This window comes from Equus caballus, chromosome 15 (genome assembly GCF_041296265.1).
Source record: "Equus caballus isolate H_3958 breed thoroughbred chromosome 15, TB-T2T, whole genome shotgun sequence".
NCBI classification, from domain to species: domain Eukaryota; kingdom Metazoa; phylum Chordata; class Mammalia; order Perissodactyla; family Equidae; genus Equus; species Equus caballus.
In genome coordinates, this window is record NC_091698.1 from 55,772,226 (window position 1) to 55,795,227 (window position 23,002).

At 35.0% G+C, this 23,002-nt stretch overlaps 1 protein-coding gene across 16 annotated transcripts in view; it reads right to left on the minus strand.

Moving 5' to 3' along the window:
- Positions 1-704: 704 nt before the first annotated feature.
- The window catches only part of SANBR (SANT and BTB domain regulator of CSR), a 54,263-nt gene continuing 31,965 nt past the window's right edge, over positions 705-23,002 (minus strand). For 9 of the 16 annotated variants that reach the window (XM_023619058.2, XM_070235446.1, XM_023619053.2 and 6 more), the window contains 11 exons: positions 20,431-20,576; positions 19,449-19,548; positions 18,185-18,217; positions 17,272-17,371; positions 9,024-9,115; positions 8,482-8,499; positions 7,999-8,027; positions 7,847-7,920; positions 6,791-6,879; positions 5,138-5,229; positions 705-2,928 (listed from right to left, as the gene is read on the minus strand). In XM_023619058.2, the coding sequence (XP_023474826.1) occupies positions 2,892-2,928; positions 5,138-5,229; positions 6,791-6,879; positions 7,847-7,920; positions 7,999-8,027; positions 8,482-8,499; positions 9,024-9,115; positions 17,272-17,371; positions 18,185-18,217; positions 19,449-19,548; positions 20,431-20,576 (810 nt within the window). In that variant the 3' untranslated portion in view covers positions 705-2,891. The remainder of the gene's footprint in view (positions 2,929-5,137; positions 5,230-6,790; positions 6,880-7,846; positions 7,921-7,998; positions 8,028-8,481; positions 8,500-9,023; positions 9,116-17,271; positions 17,372-18,184; positions 18,218-19,448; positions 19,549-20,430; positions 20,577-23,002) is intronic. The other 7 variants (XM_070235445.1, XM_070235449.1, XM_023619056.2 and 4 more) reach the window with 1 other exon arrangement.

Below are 23,002 nucleotides of genomic sequence, written 5' to 3' on the forward strand. Positions count from 1 at the left end.
AAGATGTTCATCACTAATTATCAGGGCAATGCAAATCAAAACTACAATGAGATATCACCTCATGCCCTTCAGAATGGCTGTAATTAACAAGACAGGAAATAACAAGTGTTGGAGAGGATGTGGAAAAAAAGGAATTCTCATACATTGCTGGTGGGAGTGCAAACTGGTGCAGCCACTATGGAAAACAGTATGGAGAGTCCTTCAGAAGTTAAGAATAGAACCACCATATGATCCAGCTATCCCACTGCTGGGTATTTATCCAAAGAACACGAAAACACAAATGTGTAAAGATATATGCACCCTATGTTCAGTGCAGCATTATTCAAAATAGCCAAGACTTGGAAGCAACCTAGGTGCCATCAAGAGACGAATGGATACAGAAGATGTGGTATATACACACAATGGAATACTACTCAGCCATAAAAAAGGATGAAATCTTGACATTTGTGACAACATGGATGGACCTTGAGGGTATCATGCTAAGCAAAATAAGTCAGAGGGAGAAAGAAGAATACCGTATGATCTCACTCATGAATAGAAGATAAAAACAACAACAAACAAACACATAGACACAGAGATTGGATTAGTGGTTACCAGAGGGGAAGCTGGCAGGGGGAGGTGAAAGGGATGACTAGGCACATGTGTGTGGTGATGAACTGTAATTAGGCTTTGGGTGGTGAACATAATGTAATCTACACAGAATGGAAATATAATGATGTACACTTGAAATTTATTTAATGCTATAAACCAATGTTACTGCAATGAAAAATAAACAAATTTGCCTTCATCAAATTAGCATGATAGGGCTTCAGCCTCAGCTTCCAAAGCAATTAGCACATCTCACAATACCTGGCTGAGTTTCTGAAGTAGGAAAATAACACACAAAATGATACAACGGTGTGAAATCAGCACTGTTTACCAGATAATCTTTTCTGCAGTATTTTATCCCTTAAATGTTTTGTTGAATCTTTACCAGGATAATCTCATTTAAAATAACCTTTAGAAAAGTTTATAAAGTTTACCTTTTCCATGAAAACCTGCGATCCACCTAGACCTTTCTGAGAAAATGGAAAGTTCAGATCAGGGACTTTTCAAACAACTTTTGTCATTAACATTTATTTCAACTAAAGAAATGTGAATCCAGAATTAATGTAAGGTAAAACCTCAAAGTAGTTGGCAAAAGTAATGCTCTTAAGAGTTTGATTAATAAGTTTTTGGTACCTGTGCTACGTATTACAGACAGGCATTAACAAAACAAAAAGCACATTCTGCAGAGAATCAAATTCTGATAAATTCTGGTTTGTAAAAATGAATTCAGTGGTACAGTCCCCCCAAGGAGAAGCAATTCGCCTTGTTACCATCAGTCGAAAATCAAGAACATATTTTCCTCTTCTTTTCCCTCTTCTTACATCACAGCACTATATACATGTACAAATCTAAATCCTTTTAATCAGAGAATCTAATAAACTAAACAAGACTCTGATACTTAACAGGGCTTACCAATCATGTACTACACAACGTTTTCCTTTGAAAATAAAAATTTTATAATCTATTTCAAAAATATCAAACAATTCAAAAATACATAAACTGGAACAAAATTTCCAAACAAAAATTCAAAAACCTTAGCAAAGCCATACATATAACATCAAATAACATCTAGCTTCATTTATCAACTAAAACACTCAGTAAAAATAATGATTTCTGTACGTGTAAACAGAGTGTAACACTTGAACATTTCAGTAGGAACTGCTGTTCCATCACACATACCAAAGTTTGTCCTGTAAATAAATTGAAGAAATTTCAATTATAAGGCAAATGAAAACTAAAAATAGAAACAGCACGTCTTAAAGTTTTTTAGAGACCTACATATAAGTAATTTCCAAACACACAATTTTTTTATATGCTTATGGTTTGGAACAAATTTTCCCTGAGCACTCTTTCTGCTTGGTTAGAAAAATTAAAACATGATCTATAGAATAGAATTTTATTTTGATTTCTGTTGAATATCTGCAATTTTTCAGCCATCAAATGTATTTGGGAATCTTTCCTTCTAGATATCTCCAAATGGCTACAGAAATACGGTTGGGTTTTAGAGCCCTGAGAAGTGGACAGTGGTTGTCTCATACAACTGAAATGATTTACTATCCTAAAACTATCAATGGGTATTTTAACAAATTCAGAATGGCACAAGCATCACAGAAGAGGTAATAATCAGTAATTCCAGCTCAGATGACCAATAGATAGGCATTAAAAACTGAAAGAAAAAAAAAAGTTGGATTAACATTGTGCTTTCCATGAATAATGCTGAAAAAAATTAACCCTTCTGCCCAACACAGGAAATGCCTCACCCTGAAAGTTTATTTAATACAGTCTTGAGATCTGTCACTCCTTAATATTCATGCAAACTTACATCACTAGGAATTTCATCACACAAACTGCAGTTCTCACTGCTATCCCAAGATTTACAGCCCCAAAGACACACTACAATCAGTGCACATGCATGGTACCACTACCCGCTGTGTTCCCCTAATTTTTTAAGGTCCTAAAAAATCTTAGCTACTTGAGAGTTTAGGCCTCTTCTCTTTTAAATAAATAAAGGATAACAAATATTAGGAGTTTTAACTATGCAACTTTGTAAATACTAATTTTTTACAATGCCTAGCATTACAATAAAGGAAAATTAGATTTAAGAAGTTTTGTATTTACAATTTAGATTTCATAAGACCTAACTACACATTTCCCTTAGCACTATGATTTATGTAGTTTTCGAGAATAATTAATAAATAACTTAAAACATTTAGAAGTCATCATTCTGAAGATCCTGAAGAAGTGAGCAATTTCAGATGTCCAGAGGTGTGTCTTCTGTCTTTTTAGTTGTATGTTAAGAGGCTTTATGCAGGACGCCCTGGACCAAAACGGCTTTTAGACCTAGATTTTTTAAACAGAAAAGAAGGTCAGAGGTGCTTCTAAAGTATAGGAAGTGGCTGCTGCTTTAGGTTACGTCTGATTGACAGTATCAAAGTTCAATGAAACCTCATGTAGCTCCATAATCCATTTTTTAAAGATTTTTATTTTTTTCCTTTTTCTCCCCAAAACCTCCCGGTACATAGTTATATATTCTTAGTTGTGGGTCCTTCTAGTTGTGGCATGTGGGACGCCACCTCAGCATGGGCTGATGAGTGGTGCCATGTCCACGCCCAGGATTCAAACTGGCAAAACTCTGGGCTGCCGCAGTGGAAAGCACGAACTTAACCACTCAGCCACGGGGCTGGCCCCTCCATAATCTACTTTTAAACACCCTTGTAGTGAGATGTATTTTGGAATACAGATTTTTTTTTTTCATTTTTGGGAGACGATATGATACATATATTGTATATTATGGATCTGGAGCAGTGTACCATAATCAAACATATTAGTGCTCCTTCAGTGAAACACACAAACATTTACGTTAAGTGGGATAAATAAAAACTATAAATAAGCATCACAGTAGCTCAGGTTAGGTTTGAGTTGCCACAAATGTATTAAAAAACTCCTGGTTTTTTATAAAATTTCTGGAAGAAAATACAGGTAGTACACTCTTCGACATCAATCTTAAAAGGATCTTACTGAACACCATTATCTTCTCAGAAAAGGGAAATAAAAGAAAAGACAAACAAGTGGGGATTTATCAGACTAAGGAGCTTCTGCAAGGTAAAGGAAACCAGGATCAAAACAAAAAGACAACTCACCAACTGGGAGAAAATAATTGCAAACCATATATCCAACAAGGGGTTAATCTCCATTATATATAAAGAACTCACACAACTGAACAACAAAAAAACAAACAACCTGATCAAAAAATGGGCAGAGGATATGAACAGACATTTCTCCAAAGAAGATAAACAGATGGCCAATAGACACATGAAAAGATGTTCAACATCACTAATCATCAGAGAAATGCAAATCAAAATTACCCTAAGATACCACCTTATACCTGTTAAAATGGCTATAATCACTAAGATAGAAAATAACAAATGTTGGAGAGGATGTGGAGAAGAGGGAACTCTCATTCACTGGTGGTGGGAATGCAAACTGGTGCAGCCACTATGGAAAAGAGTATGGAGATTTCTCAAAAAACTAAAAATAGAAATACCATATGACCCAGCTATCCCCATTACTGGGTATCTATCCAAAGAACATGAAATCAACAATTCAAAATGACTTATGCACCCCTATGTTCACTGCAGCATTATTCACAATAGCTAAGACATAGAAGCAACCGAAGTGACCATTGACCGAAGAATGGATAAAGAAGATGTGGTATATATATATACAATGGAATACTACTCAGCCATAGAAAAGACAAAATCGTCCCATTCACAACCACATGGATGGACTTGGAGGGTATTATGTTAAGTGAAATAAGACAGACAGAAAAAGACAAACACCAGATGATTTTACTCATATGTGGAAGATAAACAAACACTCGGACAAAGAGAACAGTTCAGTGGTTGCCAGCAAAGGGGGCTGGGGGGTGGGTGCAAGGGGTCAAGGGGAGCACATACATGGTGAGGGACAAGTAATAACATACAACTGAAATTTCACAACGTTGTAAACTATTATGGACTCAATAAAAATAATAAAAAAGTCTGGTTTTTTGAGCTTTCTGGATTTCAGAATTGCAGATAAGGCATTTGGATCTGTGCTATTAGTGATCAAATCTCAGTAACTGTTACTCTTTAAAAGAAAATTTGTGATGTAAAATGGCACAGTACCCCAAATTAGATTTTATTAAGAAAAATAAAACAAGGAATGAGAAAAACTTCAATGGTTTATATAAAGTAAGAATATATAACCTATAAACAGTATAAAAATTCTGCTAATTCACAGTAGCACTATAGCTTATATTTTTATCAGTAGCTGGCTCAGAACAGAGCTGATTCAATAAACAGAAAACTTAAAGAAAACTGTATTTCATTAAATTTTGCGCTTATAACCCTTTAACTTTTAAGTTAAAATCTGGTTCTATGTCTTGATGATCTAATCCTAGAAACAGAAAAAACCCAAACCAAAATTGTGTGCTTGTCGTGTTCATGATTTTCCCTGAAAAAGTCACTTCAAAGCCAATGGCACTCTGGATTCGCTGATGCTGACGTACCTCGTGTTCTTCTCTGAGCTGCTCTGCCGCGCGCTGGCTGGTACGGAGGCCTTGATTTGCGCTTCGAGTCTGGAATAAATGCCTCCTGCAAACTGCAGAGTAAAGGAGCAAAATTAAGTTATTATCTTTATGGAATCAACAGAAGCTCTGCTTTATTAAAATGGCATTCTTCTGAACTTAGAAGTAATTTTATTTTTATTTTTAAAATTCAGCTTCTTTGAGTTATAATCTACATGTATAACTTACAGTAAAATGCGCCCTTTTTAGTGTACAGTTCTGAGTTGTGACAAATGCATAGTTGTGTAACCACCGTTAGAAGGAAGACGTAGAACAGTCCCATCACCTCAAGAACAGCCCCTCGTGCCTCTTTTAAGCGAACCGATTCGACACCACCAATTCCTGACAACCACTCATCTATTTTACGTCCCTATAGTTTTGCATTTTCCAGAGCACTATGTAAATAGAACCATACAGTCTGTAGTCTTTTGTATTTGGCTTCTTTCACTTAGTATAACGTATAGGAAACTCATCTATGTTTTGCATGTATCAGCAGTTCATTCTTTTTTAAATGTACTACAGTTTTAATTATTTTTTCCAGGTAAAGGACATTCAGGTTGCTTCTAGTTTTTGGTAACTCTGAATAAAGCCACTATAAACATGTGTGAATTGATCTGCATGGTGACTAAACGTTTAACGTTATAACAAACAGTCAAACTGTTTTCCAAAATGGCCATTCCTTTTTTTGCATCCCTACTAGCCATATATGAGAGTTCCAGTTGCTCCACATCCTTGCCAGCATGTTTAAAAAAAAAAATTTTAGACATTCTAGTTGGTGTATAGTGGTATCTCACTGAGGTTTTAAGTTAGGTTTTCCCAGTGACTAGTGATGTTGCATCTTTCCATGTGCTTATTTGGCACATGTAAGTCTTCTTTCATGAAGTGTATAGTTAATCTTTTGCCTATTTACTTTTATTGGATTGTTTATTTTATTATTGAGTTTTGAGAGTTCTTTATATATTTTGGATACAAACCCTTTACCAGATAAGTGTTTTACACATATTTTCTCATAGTTCATGGCTTGTCTTTTCATCCTCTTAATAGTGCCTTTCAAAAAGAAGAAATTTTTACTAAGTTTTACAGGGAAGTAAAGTTTTGAATACAAGAATTAGGGGCAAGAGTATTGTGAATACATAATACCAATACTAATGATAATGCCTAAAGTTATGATTAATATGTAATTCTGATAAGAATATAGGTATTTCTAGTCATCATTTTCAACAAGATAACAACTTATTTCAGAGATAACATCTAAGAAGCATGCAGACTTGATCAAAATCAGCAACTTCCAGAAAGTAACCCTCTGGATAACCAGCATTTGGTCAGCAATGTACAGTTAATCTACTCTTGGGGTGACATGACACTTGCAGTGACAACGTACCTTGTTATCTGTGTTACAGAGGACCTATGCACCATGGATAACAAGAGATAGTAGAAAACTTATATGTGAATGAATTGGCTAACTGGTACAGAATATAAAAATATTTAAATTGCTCTTTTAAAATTCTGCCTAAAACATCTTTATACTCTTCATGATAAAAATAAAGGAGGAAGGCATGTCTAAGCAAGCAAAGTACACTAGTACATAATTCTTACTTCTTTTGCTTCCTTTGACTTGACTCGGTCCAGATCACCCAATCTCATCTTTATTAGGTGCCCTGTAATTTCAGACATCCGCCGCTGATCTGAAGGTAAAAAATAATAGACCTTACTTTTCATGAGGATGATTTATAACTTTCACTTCTTAAAGAAGGCTGCAAGTGTCAAGAGTTTATGCAAATATCACTGGATATTATTTTATAAACACATACATTTATTTATCTTTGAAGAATTTTAGGCTGCAAGTGGACAAATGGGTCATACATGGAAAATTGTGCTGCTTTTAAGATTACTGCACATCAGCCTAAACATATTCAGTTATCTTTAGAGTGAAAGTCGTGGGCAAAAATCAATCTGAGAGACCTAAAAACTACAGGAAGAGCTGGCCCTCATGGCCTAGTGGTTCAAGTTTGGTGCTCTTACTGCTTCAGTCGCCTCTGTTCACTTCCCAGTTGTGGAACCACATCACCTGTCTGTCAGGTGCCATGCTGTGGCAGCGGCTCACATAGAAGAACTAGAAGGACTTACGACTAGGATATAAAAACATGCACTGGGGCTTTGGGATGGGGGAAAAAAAAACACGACAGGGGCCAGCCTGGTCGCCCAGTGGTTAAGTTTGCACGTTCCACTTTGACGGCCCAGGGTTCACCAGCCCAGGGTTCACCAGTTTGGATCCTGGGTACGGACCTAAGCACTGCTTGCCAAGCCATGCTGTGGTAGGTGTCCCACATATAAAGTAGAGGAAGATGGGCATGGATGTTAGCTCAGGGCCAGTCTTCCTCAGCAAAAAGAGGAGGATTGGCGGCAGATGTTAGCTCAGGGCTAATATTCCTCAAATAAAAAATACAAACAAACACCACAGGTACATAAAACAATATATTATCTACTGGGATGGTCGAATAATGAAATTCTGGTTAATACCTAAGGAAATGTGCTAATTACAGGCCTTATTCCAGCTGGAACCTTTAAAGCTATTTAGGATACTTCATAATATGAAAGATTCCTATCATTATTTACTCCTAATTTGTATATTACTCAAATAATGAAACTTACCATCTTCTCTTTGTGCATCCTGGTTAAATCTCAGAGATCTTGTAGCATCCCATTTATTCTTCTGCATACTTACACTATTGAAAAAATTTTTAAAAAATCAGCATTGACGCTTTAAGGGTGGACATCTGATTGGATTAAGGAACAATACTCACATGAAAGGAGACACATCTCTAGAAGTTGACTGAAAAAAAGGCAGACAACATTAAGGCCCAATTAGAATGTATTTACTGCTTAGTGTTATAGTTAATAAAAGAGTTTACATTTACTGAGTACTAGGTACTGTATCAAGAGCATTGTAAGTATTATTTCATTTAAGCCTTGCAACAACCATGTGAGACAGGTGCTATTATTACCTCTATAATAAAAGAGGTTCAGAGAAGTTGAGAAACTTGTCCAAAGAGAAAGAGACCTAGAATTTGAACCCAGCTTTATCCGTCTGATCTGGAAGCCCCAGCTTATGCAATCTTTTAGAATTCACCCATTCGTGTGCCTGTGGTACTTAACACGAAGATGAATGTACAACCCGTCCAATGTAATTGTGTGGAATTTGTCTCAAGCCCAGCCTCGCACATATTTTTGGAATCCATGATTTCTCTTTTAGCCACTAGTGGTTATTACTGTTCTCTGATTCCTACCTGGCTTTTTACTCCTTCCTTCGAAGGCATGGGGAAATAAGAATTATTTTAAAAGGTCATAAAATATACTATCTTTAAAAATTTTCAAGTCTATATATCTTATTTTAAAGTTTATTCATCCTATTTTTTGGATAAGTAATATTGGTGCAAAATTCAAAAGGTACAAACAGCACACATAATAAAAAGCCTCTGCCCCCAGACATTCAGTTCTCTTCCTAGTTGAAACCAACCATATCAATTTCTTGTGTAGCTTTCCAGAGATATTTTATGTATATAAAAGGAAATTCATATATATTCCTTGATCTATTCTACACAAATAGTAGTGTAATATGCCACTATATTCATACTGTTCTGCATTTTCCTTTTTTCATCTGTCACTGTATCTCAGGGATCTTTAATTATTCTTTATGGAACTTCTACATTCATTTTCACACTGCTAGCATTCAAATGTGGTATTTGATATTCTTTTTCAGATGTTTCCTAGTTATACTTGCTTGCTTATTTCTCAATATGAACTTCAGAATAACAGATAATTTAGTTACCTTCTCCAATGCCTTTTCTTTCTTCTGACCACCGGGTGAAGACATCTGCTTTTTTGGTTGTTTAGTGAGCTTCTTTGGCTTCTCCTTTTTTCCTGATAACGGAAGGTCAATGTTATGAGCATAAGTCCCGTACACTTTTCCAATGCACTTGTTACTTTCAAAGAATAAAATCATTTTTTTTTTAAACTAACAAATTACCTCTACATAAAAAATAAATATATGGAGAAGTCAAAGTAAAATTGCTCTCTAGGGGTTCATTTTAATTACTTTTCTTCTTTCTACTTGGTGAAAACCTTTGGGGAAAAAATGAGGGCAATGAACTCAAAGTTCCAATGAAATCAAATATAGAAAAATATTGGGGAAAATTATACATATTTATTTTTCTGAATCTAATTTGACAGTGGAGTCATCTCCTAAATCCAAGTTTTTTATATAAAAAATAACAAGCCAGAAAAATACAATTTGAGAATGCAAGGAGAGAAGAACTCACAAAAAAATCTTTAAAATGTCTTTTGCTCAGGCAGGAGGTAGGGCTAAGAAGGTAAAAATAGAGGTGGAACAGAAATGATCTTGGGAAGAAGCAGATTTGGGACAAATTGTATTCTGGCTAGGGCATTCCTGCAGTCAATATTCTGAATTTATTCTGGCTGACAGTTTAGTAGAGAAAGGAGAGGGGCAGAAAAGAAGAAGGAGATAGAAGCATTTCTCTAAAGACAATGTTTGAAGGTAAAGATAATACACTGGATCATTGTTTCCCAAACATCAATTATTCATTTACCGCCTTCAGAATTTTTGCCATATCACTTAAAAGAGAAACTTTATATCACCACTATAAATGGAGAATCTGTAAAACATGCTACACAGAAAACCTTGAAGATACTAGAATAAAAACAAAATGATATTAATAATCTAGATAGACTTATTTGCTTGCTAGATAGGTTCAGGCAAGCCCTGGGTCCCTGACGTGTGTCTCTTTGTTAAACTGAGAGATCACCAAGTGTTATAAAATTGCTAAAAGACATGATAGGATGGGACATCTGATAAACGGCAGTGTGAAGAGGTCAGACAATTCCTTCCAAAGAAAACAATGATAAAAACAAAACAAAAATATTATAAACAACCGTCTGCAGGCACTGGCAAATAATTAGAGGTAGGTAGAAAGTTGAACTTTACATTTGAAAGATGCAAGGGGTAAGAACTGTGAGTTTGTAGCTTTCTCGTCTAAGGGCACTTCCCAACCTCCCCAGCCTTATGAGCTCCAGGGAGAAGATGATAGAGTTCAAAGCAACAGAGAAGCTGGAAATGTGAAGGGAAAATTTTGGAAGCAAATAAGTCACAGAAGACCTGAGATCTAAAATGTGAGTATAAACTCTGCCCAAGTTCCTAGCTGAGTGCTAAATTATGCAAGTGCATGGGAGACCCCAGGAAGCTCAGCTAAAGATGCAAGCAGAAACTAAGGTGGGGTGTCGACCCTCGCAAGACAGAACTGCTCTTGGTGAGATGTGGGAGTTTCTTGTGCCTTTGACTAAATGATTTCCCCAAACTGCATACGGCTCAAGCTTATGACAGCAGAAGCCTTATTAGCTTGAGGTGTCAGAGGTTAGATTTGGGACTGGAAAAACAACTAGAAATCTAGAGGGAACCCATAAAGCAAGGGAACCACTAAGCAAGTAAGCCCCAAAACCTGAATATAAATTTTGTCCAAGTCCTTGGCTAACCACTAAACTACACAGGCTGGTGTGACCCCTTGGGGGCAGGCTAAAGAAGCAGCAGTTAGCAGCCAAAAAAACAAGTGCAGAAAGACCATTCACTGCAGTTTGGGTCAGGCAAATTAACTGCCTACTAGTACAGAAAACCCAACAATTCTCAGAACAAAAGAGATTTCAGAGTTGCACAAAGATAATCTACAATGTCCAGTTTTCAACCAAAAGTTACTAGATAAAGAAATCGAAAAGTATGACCCACTCAGAAAAGAAGCAGTCAATAGGAAATGTTTCTGAGATGACCAGCCTGTCAGATTTAGCAGACAATTCTTCAAAGCAACTATTATAAATATGTTCAAAGGAAAAATGGTATTATTGAGTGAACACATAGGGAACCTCAACAGAGACATGGAAACTATAAAAGAAGAACCAAGTGGAAATTTTAGAGCTGAAAAGCAGAATTGACATGAAAAAATTTACTAGATGGGCTCAAGAGAAAATCTGAAATGGCAGAAGAATGAATCAGCAAATGTGAAGCTAGAGCATTAGAAATTATCCAATCCAAAAAACAGAGAAGATTGAGGAAAAATAAACAAAACCTCAGAGATCTGTGGGACAATATAAAAAAAAGTCTAATATACTTGTAATTTGAGTTGCAAAAGACAAGTAAGAGAAAGGGGCAGAAAAAATACTTAAGAAATAATGATTGTAAGCTTCTCAAATTTTTTGAAAAACATAAATTTACAGATCCAAGAGGCTCAACAAATCTCAAGTAGGATAAACACAAAGGCATACACCACACCTAGGCATATCACAGTCAAGCTTCTGAAAGTCAAAGATAAAGAGAAAATCTTGAAAGCAGGAACATAAAAAGTACACATTAAATGCAGGGGAACAATTATATGATCAACGGCTGACTTCTAATCAGAAACAATGGAGGCCAGAAGACATTGAATGACATATTCAAGGTGCTAAAAGAAAAAAAAAATTCTATATTGAGGAAAACTGTACTTCAAACCAAAAGTGAAATAAAGACGTTTTCAGATATTTCACTGCTACTATACTTGCACCATGGGAAATAATGAAAGAAACCCTTCAGAATGAAAGGAAATGACATAAGATGGTAACTCAGATATAAGAAAAAATGGCAAATGTGGGTAAACATAAAAGACTAAATGTATATTTTTCTTTTGTTCCTTTACATTCTTTAAATTGCACATAACTGTTTAAGGCAAAAGTCATAACACTGTTGGGTTTATAATGTATATAGGTATAAGACATAGTTGTCTCTTGGTATCCATGGGGAATTGGTTCCAGGATCCCTGGCGACATCAAAATCTGTAGATGCTCAAGCCTCTTATATAAAATGGTGTAGTATTTGCATAAAACCTACATTCTCTCATATACTTTACATAATCTCTACATTACTTATAATACCTAATACAATGCAAATGCTATATAAATAGTTGTTATACTGTATTGTTTAGGGAATGACAAGAAAAAAATGTCTGTACATGTTCAGGACAGATGGAACCATCGTAGGCCTTTTGATCTGTGGTTGGTTGAATCCTGTGTGCAGAATCTGCAAACACAGAGGGCTGAATGTATATGACAACAATAGCACAAAAAAGGAGAGGCAAATGGAACTAGACAATTTTAAAGTTCTTATATTTTACTTGAGTAATTCATATTAGTTTTAAGTAGATTGTGATGAGGTTAAAGATGCATTTTGTAATCTTTAGAATAACCAAATACAAGGAAAAATAAAAAGCCCATAAAATAATGAAAATGATCAACTAAAATTATTTTCTTAGCACAAAAAAAGCAAGAAAGGAGAAACAGAGAAACAGAAACATTTGAGACAATTAGAAAATGCACAGCAAAATGGCAAAACTAACGCAACCATATCAATAAATACATTAAATATAAATGCAACAAATGCTCTAATCAAAAGGCAGAGATTGTCAAACTGGATAAAAAAAGTAATTCCCAACAATATGCTACTTACAAGATATGCACTTCAAGTTAAAAAAAACACAGAGGCTGAAAATAAAAGACAGGAAAAAGATATGCCATCCAAACAGTAAATAAAAGAAGTCTAGAGTGATTACATTAATATTAAGCAAAACAGACTTCAAGACAAGCAGTTTTACTACAAAGAGGGATACGTCATAATGATAATCAACACACTACAAATATATATGTGCCTAATCATAAAGCTCTAATGTACACCAAGCAAAAACTGATGGATCTGAAAGGAAAAATACGTAAATTAACAATTATAGCTGGAGATCTCACTGCCCCTCTCTTACTAATTGATAGAACAAGTAGTCAGAAATTGAGCACGATTATAGCTTACACCAGACAATCAAACCAAGTTGACCTGACATTTATAGACTACTCCACCAATAAGAGCAGAACTCACATTCTTTTCATGTGTATCTGGAACATGTCTCAATAAAATGTAAAGGACGAAACCAGACAGAGTATGTTCTCTGACCACGATGGAATTAAATTAGAAACCTGTAACTGAAAAGTATCTGGAAAATCTGAAAATATTTGGAAATTAAACAACACACACATCAAAGGAAAAATCATAAGGGAAGTTAGAAAGTATTTTGTATTGAATATAAATGAAAACAAGATATATCTAAATCTGTGGGAAATAGTTAAAGCGGTGTTTAGAGAGAATCTTACAGCTTTCAATGCTTATATCAGAAAAGAAGAAAAGTCCAAAAATCAATGATTTAAGCTTCTATCTTAAGAAGCTAAAAAAAGAAGAGGAAATTATGTCTAAAGTAATTATAATGAAGGAAACACTAAATATAAAATAGACAACTATAGAGAAAAACCAATGAAATCAAAAGCTGGTTCCTTGAAAAGATCACCAAAACTAATAAACATCTAGCTAAACTGATCAAGAAAAAAAGAGGTAAGACACAAATTACTAATATCAGGAATGAGGAAGGGACATCACTACAGATCCTTCAGACAGAGGATAATGAGGATAATAAAAAATATTATGGACAACTTTATGCCAATAAATTTGACAATTTGGATAAAATGGACAAATTCCTTGAAAGACCCAAATTACCAAAAAAGATTCAAGAAGAAATATAAAACTTGAATAGCACTGGATTAATTAAAGAAAATGAATTCATTATTAAAAACCTTTCCATAAGGAAAACTCCAGGCCCAGATGGCTTCACTGCTGAATTTTATCATACATTCAAGAGAGAAATAACGCAAATACTACACAAATTCTTTCAGAAATGAGAAGGAAACACTTTCCAACTTGTTTTATGAGGTTAGTACTACCCTGATATGAAAACCTGAAAAAGACATAAAAAAAAATACAGACAACTATCCCTCATGTACACAAACAAAAAATCCTTAACAGAATATCAGCAAATCAAATACAGTAATATATAAAAGAATAATGCCTCATAACTAAGTGGAGTTTACCCCAGAAGACTGATGTAACACTCGAAAAAAATCAGTGTAATTAATCATATTGACATAATAAAAAACCTCTGCATTATCATCTCAATAGATGGAGAAAAGCATTTGACAAAATTCAACACCCATTTACTGTAACTCAGCAAACTAGAAATAGAAAGGAACTTAACCTGAGAAAGGGCATTTATGAGAAACCAACAACTAACATTACACATTCAGTGGTTAAAGACTGAATGCTTTCCCCCTAAGATAGGGAACAAGGCAAGGATGTCTGTTCTCACCACTTCTATTGAACATCAGGTCCTAACCAGTGCAAAAAGGCAAAACAAAGAAAAGGCATACACACTGGAAAGGAATCTAATTAGCAAAGGAAGAACAATTAAGTGAATGTAGCATGATCACAGGATACAAGGTTAATATAAAAAGATCAGTTGTATTTCAGTTTTACCATCACTGAACAATTGAAAAAAGAAAAACCTACTTCCATGCATGACAGCATAAAAAAATACTTAGGAATAAATTTAACAAAAGATGTTCAGGGGCCGGGCCTGTGGCGTAGTGGTTAAGTTCAGCGCACTCTGCTTTGGTGGCCCAGGTTCACAGGTTCAGGTCCTGGGTGTGGACCCACACCACCTGTCAGTCATGCTGTGGCAGTGACTCACATACGAAACCGAGGAGGACTGGCACAGATGTTAGCTCTAAGAGGTTCAACATCTGTATACTGAAACTACAAAACATTGTTGGGAGACGTCAAAGAAGACAAATAGTGGAGAGAGATTCTGTGTTCATGGGTTGGAAGACTTACTGCTGTAAAAAAAAAAAAGCAATTCTCCCCAAATTGATAAATGAGTTCAACATAATCCCAATAGAAATCCCAGTAGAATTTTTGTAGTTACATATACACTGATTCCAAAATGTATAGGAAATGCAAAGCACCCAGAAATACCAAAATAATCTAAAACAAAATAAGAATTTTTGAGGACTCACACCACCAGATTTCAAGACTCATTAAAAACTACAAAAATTAAGACAGAGTGGTACTGATATATTGACATATATGATGACTGACCTAAGAATCAACGGAAGAGAAAAAAGAGTTCAGAAATAGATTCATATGAAAATGGTCAATTGATTTTTTAACAAAGGTGCCAAGGTAATCCAATAGGGAAAGGACAGTCTTTTCAACAAAAGATTCTGGCACAGCTGGCTATGCCTATGGAAAAAAAAGGAAGCTTGACCCTTAATTCATGTCACACACAAATATTAATCTAGAAGGATCATAAACTTAAATATAAAAGCCAAAATCATACAACTTCTGGAAGAAAGCAGCAGAAAAATCTTTGTGACCTTAGGGTAGGCAAAGATTTCTTAGCTATTAAAGCATGAAACAAAAAAGGAAAACTAAAAAATTAGAGTGCATACACTTAAAAATTTGCTCTCAAAGGACAGCATTAAGAAAATGGAAAGGCAAGTCAAAGACTATTGGAAAATATTTGCAAAACATATGGACTTGTATCCAAAAATATATAAAGAACTCTTACAATTCAATAATAAGGCAAACAATCCAATTAAAAAATAGGCAAAAGATTTCTACAGACACTTCAAAAAAAAAAATACACAAATGGCCAATAAGCACTTGAAAGGTGCTTAGCACTATACCCCACTAGAATAGCTAAAATTTTAAAAATCAATAATACCAAGTATTGTTATAAATGTGCAGCAATAGAAATTCTCATACATTGCTGGTGAGATGCAAAATGGTACAGTCACTTTGCAAAACAGTTTGGCAGTTTCTTATAAAGTTAAACACACACTTATCACATGACCCAGCAATTTCACTCCTAGGTATCTAACCAAGAAAAATAATACTTATGTCCACACAGACTTGTATGCAAATGTTCATAGCAGCATTATTCATAAGTCAAGAACTGGAAACCCAAACGTCTATGAAATGGTAAATGGAGACACAAATTATGGTATATCCATACAATGAAATACTACTCTGCAATAAAAAGGAACAAACTACTGTTAGACGAAACAATATGGGTAAATCTAGAAAATACTATACTAAGTGAGAGAAGCCAGACACAAGAGATTCCATTTATATGAAGTCTTAGAAAAAGTAAACTGTATGTCAAGCAGCAGATTAGTGGTTGCTGGGGAGTGGGAGTGGGGAAAAGAAACTGAGAGTAAGGGGACAGGAGGGAACTTTTTGGAGTGATGTTCTTGGTGTTGATTTTGGTGGTGATTACATAACTGTATGAAAAATTCATCAATGTACACACTTAAAAACGAGTGAATTTGATCAAATTATATCTCAACTGTGAAAAAACAGATAACGTAATACCATTTTCTCCTTGACTAATTAGGATTGAAAAATAATTGATAAAAGACTAGTTTTTTAATTGGGGGATTCAACATGTAAAGAAAAATTATGTAAAACTTGGAAATAAAACAAAGGGAGGGTTGCATGTCCCTTCAATGTCATACTGGAGGACTGTTTAGCAAGCCCACCAAGAATTATTTAATTCTCTAAGAGAATGTCCCATGTTTGACTTCCCTATCTACTATCGATTGAAGGCCCAGATGTTAATTTTCACGTTAACTAGCAGATTTTTGTATCTAATAGAAATGCAAATGATTTCTGATAGTAGAAAAGATAACCTCGAAGGTTAAGGGTTTACTGCCTTGTAGGATATTAATCAGTTTATCTAACTTGCAATCTTTTTTTTACATTCTTTTTTCAAATGCCTATAAATACCCGAGTCTTCAAATGCTCTTTGAACCAATTTTCTCTATTTCTCATACTAACATGTTGAAAAATTTTGACACATCATTCTATAGTTGTATTAAATTATGTTTTCAATTTTAAAAAATCATACTTCGATGAATATTATTTAATGCTTCATTTGAGTGTCACTCAAATCATCTCAGGTACACTGATGTGAGTCATATATTTTGAGAAACACAGTATACTACCACTACCGTGTCAATTATAAAGCCAACTCCTCACTCCCTACATTAAAGCCTTCAGAATGCAACCCCTTCGTGTTTGTGATACTCGATTTTAACTTAGAAATCAATACTTTGTTTCTTGGATACTTCCTCTTCATCTCCAACTTCATCTTCAGTGACCTCAGATCCGGTGGTATATTCTTCTTCTTCTGAAAATAACGACTGTTGTTTCTAAATTTAAAAAATAAAACATATTCTATTAAAAATATATCATCACATCTCTAATGAACTCTTTCAAACACATTTCTTTAAATTTCTTTTGGATGAACGAGCCAAAAAAGAGCTGATAAAATGACCACTGCCTAGCACAACATCCAGGAAATGGACATACAATTTTTACATTTAGGACAGGATCACATTATATCAAATATTTTTTATTTATTTCCTTCACAGATCCTAATAGAGGGATGGGTACAGTTTTTGTTGAATTACATCTCTATCACTCAATTGAATGTATATTCCTTGATATTAAGATTAAATCAAAATATAATAATTACCAATATTAAAGTAGCCACATAAAGAAAGACATGTGCACATCCTCTGGGTGAATGTGGCCCTGGGTTACTTAACCATATCCACATCAGTTTCCCGCATCTATCCAGCCTACTGTCTGCCATCACTGATCCAAATTCCTACTCCATTCTTGTGAATACTGGTGACAGATGGCATACTAATGGCAAAGAGGCAAAAAACCCCCAACCAATCAACCAACCAAATAATTGAAACTTAATAGATTTATTGCTTTGTTCAATGTCCTAAATGCGACTTAAGAAAAGTCATTAAAGAAGACTTATGGATTATGCAGCCAGATAACTGAGAATGTGTGTCTTAAACCCTGACATTTTTAGTAAGTGCAAAATTGTACAAGTAGAAAAAGATGAAATACACTTAACTAAAATCTGTAAAATAAGACATTGATAAGATTCTATTAAACTAAACTTTAGGAAGAAAGAGATCCATGAAAGAATACAATTGCTCACTTACCAGTTGCAGAGTCCAGTTTTTCAGTGACAGGAACTATAAAAAAAGACAAAGGAATAAGAAATGAATAAACCTGCATCTATCCTGACTGCAGCTTCATATTTTCATGTGGATATTGTGGGAGAGCTGAAAAAAGCTACAAGTATAGTTCCCTTCCAGGTTGAAACATAATTAAAACTCAGGCTGAAAGTGATGAATTACAATCTTTAATATTCCCTGCCTAGAGGAAGATATGTATGTATACAAAAAAAGAAAAAAAAAAAATCAACATTTTTCCCAGTGTCATTTCCAAAGGATAAGTAAATCACATGAAGAGATAACAGTATAATTTTAGGGTTTTTTAAAACTATTTCAATCACTTTTTAATGTTTATATTTTATTATAAATTAAGGAACTAGATTATACATGAACATTCAAGAAACCTAATTGCTATTTTGTATATAATTCATAAATAAATGTTAGTGAGTGAATATTTATAGCCATCTCGAGTTTATAATGTGTTTTACATGGAATAGCTCACTTCTCAGGCAAATGCTACCTCAACCAACACAAAGGCAGGAAGTTCACAGACAAACAGATTCCCTAGTTGTTAGCTTTCTGGTCGTTGCCTTAAAAATATTTCAGTTTTGGGGCTGGCCCCGTGGCCGAGTGGTTAAGTTCGCGCGCTGCGCTGCAGGCGGCCCAGTGTTTCGTTAGTTCGAATCCTGGGTGCGGACATGGCACTGCTCATCAGACCACGCTGAGGCAGCGTCCCACATACCACTAGAAGAACCCACAACTAAGAATATACAACTATGTACCGGGGGCTTTGGGGAGAAAAAGGAAAAAATAAAATCTTTAAAAAAAAAAAAAAAAAAAAAAAATTTCAGTTTTGTAAACTTTGAAAAAACTAAATACATTCCTGATTACAATTTACAAAAGCATACAGAAAAAAGTTTATAGAAGTAGGAGGGGTCAAAATATCTCATTTATACTATCTTCATTTCTCAGATCATTATCTGTCCATAATAAAAACCCTGAAGACCATGTTGTATTTTCTTCCCCAAATTTAAGTCTACTAGTTATTAATTCTTCAAGGGCACGGAATGTATTCTATTACCCTGCCAGTCCTATTAATTCAGCATAATACCTTGTTACTATCACGTAGTCAGTAAATGCTTATTAACTGAAAATTTCAATTTCAATTTCAATTGATCAGGTTTCTGTCAAAGATTAAATGTCACCAATTGTTTAGATAAATAAAGAATAAGTGAAACAAGCTACTCACAGCATTGAGCTCCCCACTTTTGGGGCCCCATGGTGTATTTGGCTCTAGTAAAACATCACAGTCTAGACCCTTTTCATCACAGGGACCAACTCCAGAATCACTGGAAAGAAAAAGATATTTTTATGGAGAAGTGTCCAATTTCTTAAGAATTTAAATGCAAACAATATCTTTTTTTTATTGTAGATGTTTTACAAATTGCTCTTTAGAAACACAGTTCTTGAGTATAAGGTAGCCACTTCAACATTTTCATTTCGTAATTCATCTAGTTGACTCCCCTACCGGACGTCACTCCACACAGGAAGAGTACCACTGCACTACAAGCACCATACTTGCCAGGTGGCGAAAGGGGCTGCTCTGATTGGTACTGCTTTGAGAACAGCCTTGATTAAAGAGTCCTCCTACCCTCCATCTGACAGCCTGCTGCAACTGCACAATGATGGAAGGAGTTCAAATTTATGCAGAGATGACCTCAACCATCAACTTTTTTTTCTAGTTGTATCAATCACACATTTAAGAAGGGCTTAAGTAATTGGGAAAAGAAAAAACAACCCTTAAAAATTGGAGCACAGGTCTAGCCTTTTTAATCATCAAGGACTCACTTTTCTTAGTTTTTGTTCCTCCTGGACCTCCACTCCAATATTTTGAAGTTTTTTATCAAATAAACACCTGCTTGCTCTTATTGTAAGCTAGCATATAATTTATTAAGCTTTCTGAAATAAACTATTTGAGGACTGACATTACTGATTTGGGGAAGCACTAGGGGATAGAGGATTCTGAGATGGGAGCAACTGAATAAAGCTGTAGTACAGTGTGGTCCCACCCGCACCCCCTCACCTAACTGTGTCTTTAGGAAAAGGTACAACTGAATAAAGCTGTAGTACAGTGTGGTCCCACCCGCACCCCCTCACCTAACTGTGTCTTTAGGAAAAGGTACAACTGAATAAAGCTGTAGTACAGTGTGGTCCCACCCGCACCCCCTCACCTAACTGTGTCTTTAGGAAAAGGTACAACAATGACATCTTTGTGCTTGTGCAGATCATCCAATATTCTAGTAGTCGGACAGGAGAGCAAATCTCCACCTTCACCTTGATCACGAAGAGTAACCACGTGATCCCTCACTTTACAACCCTGTCGTGTAAGAGACACTAAATTAGAGAGGTAGGTTCACTATAGAAATGTTCCTTTAAAGATGACTGTATGTTTTTGTTCTCTGCCCAGTCACATTGTCATATTAACCATTTTACAACTTTTTCTCAAGAGAAAATAATACTTACAGAGAAAAGAGTATGAAACATGAATGTACACCTTAACAAATATCCCAGAACATCCACATAACCGCCATCCACATTGAGAAATAGAATATTGCTAACTCTCCAAGAGTTCCCACAGGCCCACTCTCGATCATCACAATCTCCCAAAAGATAACCTCTATTCTGACTTTTATGGTAATCACTTCTTGCTTTTATCCTCTTACCACTTGAGGATGCATCCCTACATACTATAGTTTAGTTTTGCCTTACTTTTTGTTCAGCATTATGTTATGATTCAACCACATTATTGCATGTAACAATAGCATTTGCTTATTTAATGTACAGTATCCACTCTATGAATACACACAATTTACTTATCTATTCTACAGTTGATGGATAGGTTGTTTCAAGTTTGGGGCTATTACAACTAATACTACTATGAACATTCTGTCATGTTTCCTGGAAAGCAAGTGCTCACACATGTACCAAGTTATATTACTATCAGCAGCATATGAGAGTTCTTGTTACTCCATATCCTCGCTAACACTTGGTCAGACATTTTAATTTTAGTCATTCTGGTGAGTGTGTAGTGGTATCTCATTGTGGTTCTAATTTGCATTTCCCCAATTACAAATGAGGTTGAGCTCCTTTTCATGTTTACTGGACAACTGACTGCTTTCTTGTGTGAAATTCCTATTGTCTGTCTTTTTCTTATTGATTTGTAGGAGTTTAAAAAAAACTCAATATGAATCTTTTATGGATATTTGTTGCTAATATCTGGTCCCGTTTGTGAGTTTGTCTCCTTGGTTTCAATTTATTTAATGTACTTGAATTTAAAATCTCTTCCTTAATGGTATTCTCTTTTAATACCTTTATTAGTTTTCCCTTCATATAGGGCCTTATTTTGTGAATAGTTTGGGCTACAGTCTAATTCCATTATTTTCCCCATATGGATATTGCAATGCTCCAGTACCTCTTATTGGAAGGTCTATCCTTTGCCCACTGATCTGTAATGCCACCTTTGCCACAGCCAAGTACTCAAGTGGCTCTGTTCTCTTGTACTGGTTCATCTGTCTGCTCTTCGCCTGTATCACCCTGTCTTAATTACCAAAGCTTTATACTAAATCTTGATATCTGGCAGAGCAAGTACTTCTACTTTTGTGTTCTTTGAGAGTATTTTAGCTATTTTTGGCCCTCTGCATTTCCACATACATTTTAGAATTTACTTAACAAAGTTCCCAATAAAAACCTATTAGGATTTTTGTCAGTTTAGGGAGCACTTACATCTTTGCAATATTCAGTCTTCCAATCTATGAACATGCTACAGCAATCCATTTTAAAATTTTCTTTATTTTCTCTCAAAACATTTTATGTTTTACACAGAGTTCCTGCACATATTTTGCTAGATTTATTCCGAGGTACTTGATATTTTTGAGGCTATTGTAAATGGTTTTTTTATAAATTTCATTTTTTTTTTTTAAAGATTGGCACCTGAGCTAACAACTGTTGCCAATCTTTTCTTTCTTTTTCTTTTTGCTTTTTCTCCCCAAATCCCCCCAGTACACAGTTGTATATTTCAGTTGTGGGTCCTTCTAGTTGTGGCATGTGGGATGCCACCTCAGTGTGGCCTGATGAGCGGTGCCATGTCCGCGCCCAGGATCCGAACCAGCGAAACCCTGGGCTGCTGCAGCACAGTGTGCAAACTTAACCACTCGGCCATGGGGCTGGCCCCTAAATTTCATTTTCTAATCTCACTGGTCTACAGAAATAAAACTGATTTTTGTAAGTGATTTTTAATACATCAATCAAATTCTTATTAATTCTAATAATCTATTTGTAGATTCTTCAGGGTTTTCTATGTTTACAACATCATCTGCAAATTATGACAGTTCCTATTCAATCCGTATACCTTTTTACTTCTTTTTCTTACATTAACATACTGTCCAGGGATTCCAGTTTAATTTGAATAGAAGTGTGGTGACAATGGGCATACTTATTGTGCTCCCAATTTCAAAGCTAAAGCTTTCTACATTTCGCTATTAAGTGTGATATTTGCTGTAAGTTTTATATTATCTGTCCTTAATTGGATTACTTCATTTCCTTTTTTTCTAAATTTAGTAAGAATTTTTTGTTTTCATTTGTTTATTATTCCATTCATTCCCTTCACACACATTAATTTAGAAGTTATACATTCTTCTATCCTTTTAGCAGTTACCTAAAACTTATAATATGTATTCTTGACTTATCGAAGTCTAATATGTTAATACCCTTCCTCTCAAATAGTGCAAGATTTTTTTTTTTAAA